The 2,960-nt window shown below is 57.4% G+C and overlaps 1 protein-coding gene across 1 annotated transcript in view; it reads right to left on the minus strand.

Annotated features, from left to right (window-relative positions):
- CUL4A (cullin 4A) overlaps nt 1-2,960 on the minus strand; it is a 41,631-nt gene that overhangs the window by 3,220 nt on the left and 35,451 nt on the right. The window contains exons 16-17 of the mRNA XM_021716129.1: nt 2,518-2,690; nt 8-160 (exon numbers count right to left, since the gene is read on the minus strand). Of these exons, the coding sequence (XP_021571804.1) occupies nt 8-160; nt 2,518-2,690 (326 nt within the window). The remainder of the gene's footprint in view (nt 1-7; nt 161-2,517; nt 2,691-2,960) is intronic.

The raw sequence follows: 2,960 nt of genomic DNA on the forward strand, positions 1-2,960 counted from the left end.
CGTTTACCTTCACCGGGAACTTCAGCTGGTTGTACAGCTCGGAGACCAGGAGGTTGTGACTCAGGGCCTTCCGCATCTTCATGATCCTCACGATGGCGGCGTCGATCTGGTACTGGCGGTCCTGGAACACCCGCTCGGTGGTGCTCACTTGCTCCTCGGCCTGCGCGCGGGAGAGGAAAGCTGAGCGCCAGGTCGGCGGCCGGCGCGAACGTTCCACGCAAGGGCGGACTCGGAGGGCTCCTGCCTTGCCCTGCGTTTTCTTCGGAAGCGCGAGTAGCGGGAGCGCAGAGAAGCGCCCGGGGGCGGCGGCCCGGGCGCTGCCCTCCTTGCGCACTTGCGGCTGCTCTAGCCACGCCTCGCTTCTCAGAACGGCAAACCGCCAAAACCAGAACTCAAGAGCGACTTTCCTTGGAGAGCGCCATGGAAACCTCTGAAAGGAGGGCGCCGAGCAAGGGCCTCAGCACCGCAACCACCTTTCTGCACGGACAACAGCCTCCTCCAGGAAACCCACAAGCCAGCAGGGCGTGGCCTGTCGCCAGGCCAGCGTGCCACCCCCGACGGCGCCACGGTGCCCCGAGGCGGAAGGCTGCTGCTAGACTCAAGGCAGCGTTAGCGTGCAAGGGGGACCGGCAGAGGGAAGAGCCTGAGCATGACCGAGAGCAGCTCTCAGACGCCAACAGCAAACACGAGAAGCAGCCCCACCGTGGCCAGCAGCGACGCAGGGGACGGGCAGGAGCTCCCGGGCATGCCCACACGAGGTCAGAGCTGCGGGAAGACAGGCTCCGGCCTTTGCCATTTCCCCAAAGAGATCCGTGACCCCAGAGGGGCAAAGGTGCCCGGGACCGCAGAGAAAGTGAGCAGAGAAAGCTGAGATGTATTGCTGTTCCTTAAAAACATTCCTTTAGGGCCGAGGGCGGTCACACCTGTCTTCCCAGCACTTTGGGAGGCGGAGGCCAGAGGATGGTCTGAGCCCAAGGGTTTCTAGACCAGCCTGGGGACCTTGGCGAGACCTTGTCTCTACAATAAATCAAGAAATTAGCTGGGCGTGGTAGCACATGCCTGTAGTTCCAACTACTTGGAAGGCTGAAGCGGAAGGATGGCCTGAGCCCAGCAGGTCGAGGCTGCCAGGGCCATGAGTGTGCCACCGCACTCCAGGCTGGCCAACAAAGTGAGACTCCAAGAAAGAAAGAAAAAAAAAAGGAAATGCACTATCAAGTCAGGAAAAGACACGGTGCACCCCTAACTACATCTGATCAAGTGAAAGAGGCCCATCTGAAGAGGCTACATGCTGTAGGACTCCAGGTGCGTGACACTTGGGACCTGGCAAAACTACGCAGACAGTAAAAGATAAAGTAGCCAGGGGCTGGGGGAGGGGTGGGGCAGACTGACAGACTATTAGAGACCTTTCAGGGCAGTGAAGAGATTCTGTGTGACACTGTCAGAGAAGACACATGTCACTGTGCATCTGCCCTAACCACAGAACGGACGGCACCGAGTAACACCGCCTGCCGACTACGAACCGTGACAACGGGCGATGATGTGACCAGGACTGCCTGTAAGGGGAGGCTGCGTGTGGCCTGGGGGCAGACGACAAGTCTCTGCACCCTCGTCTCAATCTTGCTGTGAATCTAAAACTGCTCTATAAAAACAAAGCCTGTAGAAAACAGTGCGCACACACACAACAGCTGCACCCATCCAAACACCGTTTGAAAAATAAGAGTGCCCGTGTGCCCAGGCACTTGCCAACCCTGGGGCGTAACACACTCAACACACCCAAGCTGATCTACGGGAAATGGAATATTATCTCAACTTAACAAAATCGTCGATGACAGCGAACTCGGTCTTTTGTGCTTCGTGCTGTGTAACCTGAACCTACCTTCTGGCGGGGCCGCCAACTACACACCTGTAGGTGGATGAAGCCACAGCCAGACCCGGAGACCGCGTAGGTGACAGTGGAGCTGTCCTTGCATTGTCTCAGCTGGCCCCGTGCCACACTCCCTCGTCTAGGCCGCTGGGCCGTCACACGTGTGGGTGACGCTGGAGAGCGGCTTTATCAGCAGTCCCGGGCCAGGCGGACAGGTGCCCCTCGAGAACCTGGTCTAACCTGCAGACGCAGACACAGTGGCTCCACGGCTCTCAGGTCTGGCCTCAGACCCCAGTCCCTGCCTGAGGCCGAGCCTCAGGGAGTGGCCAAACTGTCTGCACAAAACAGAAAAAAGCCACAGGGTCCTGGGGATGCCATGCGCCTCCCCTGGAAACAGAACTCGATACAAGGAGGTTCCGACTTGGCCTGTCACTCTGCAAATGGGAATGGCCGTTTAACGGGCTCCTGACTTTCATTCCTACTGGGACCCTAAGGGCAATCAAAGTGACCTGGAAATGAGCACTCTGGACAAACATCACGTCCTCAAATTCGAAATTTCAGACATATGCTTCGGCCTCCGACAGCAAAAACAATCACTATGAAAACTGACGACTCCTGGGTGAACACACTGTGAGTACAAAGTTTATGCGTACGGTTTCCTTCATCTGAATCTGATTGATCTTGATCCTAAACAGCTTGTGCTTGAAGTCTCCGTTGAAGATGAACTTGTCTCCATCCTCGACCTCCTTTCCTTTGGGGCTTTTGATCAGCACGCGCGCTTTGCCGCAGGCCAGGGACTGCAGTGTCCTCCGCAACTCGCTGTCCTCTGGGGGGGGCAGAGGAACAAGGGGCTCATCACGCTGCCAAGCCTGCGTGGGCCTACAGCAAGCATGTGCTTTTTGTGTGTGTTTTTTTTTTTGAGTCGGAGTCTCACTCTGTCGCCCAGACTGGAGTGCAGCGGCCGCTCCCGGCCACCGCAGCCTCGACCTGCTGCGCTCTGGCGATCTTTCCGCCTCCGCCTTCCAAGTAGCCAGAGTTACAGGCATGCGCTACCATGCCTGGCTGATTTTTTTATTTATTGTAGAGATGAGGTCTC

Source organism: Carlito syrichta, unplaced genomic scaffold (assembly GCF_000164805.1).
Source record: "Carlito syrichta isolate Samal-C Ts95f unplaced genomic scaffold, Tarsius_syrichta-2.0.1 Scaffold308192, whole genome shotgun sequence".
Lineage (NCBI taxonomy): Eukaryota > Metazoa > Chordata > Mammalia > Primates > Tarsiidae > Carlito > Carlito syrichta.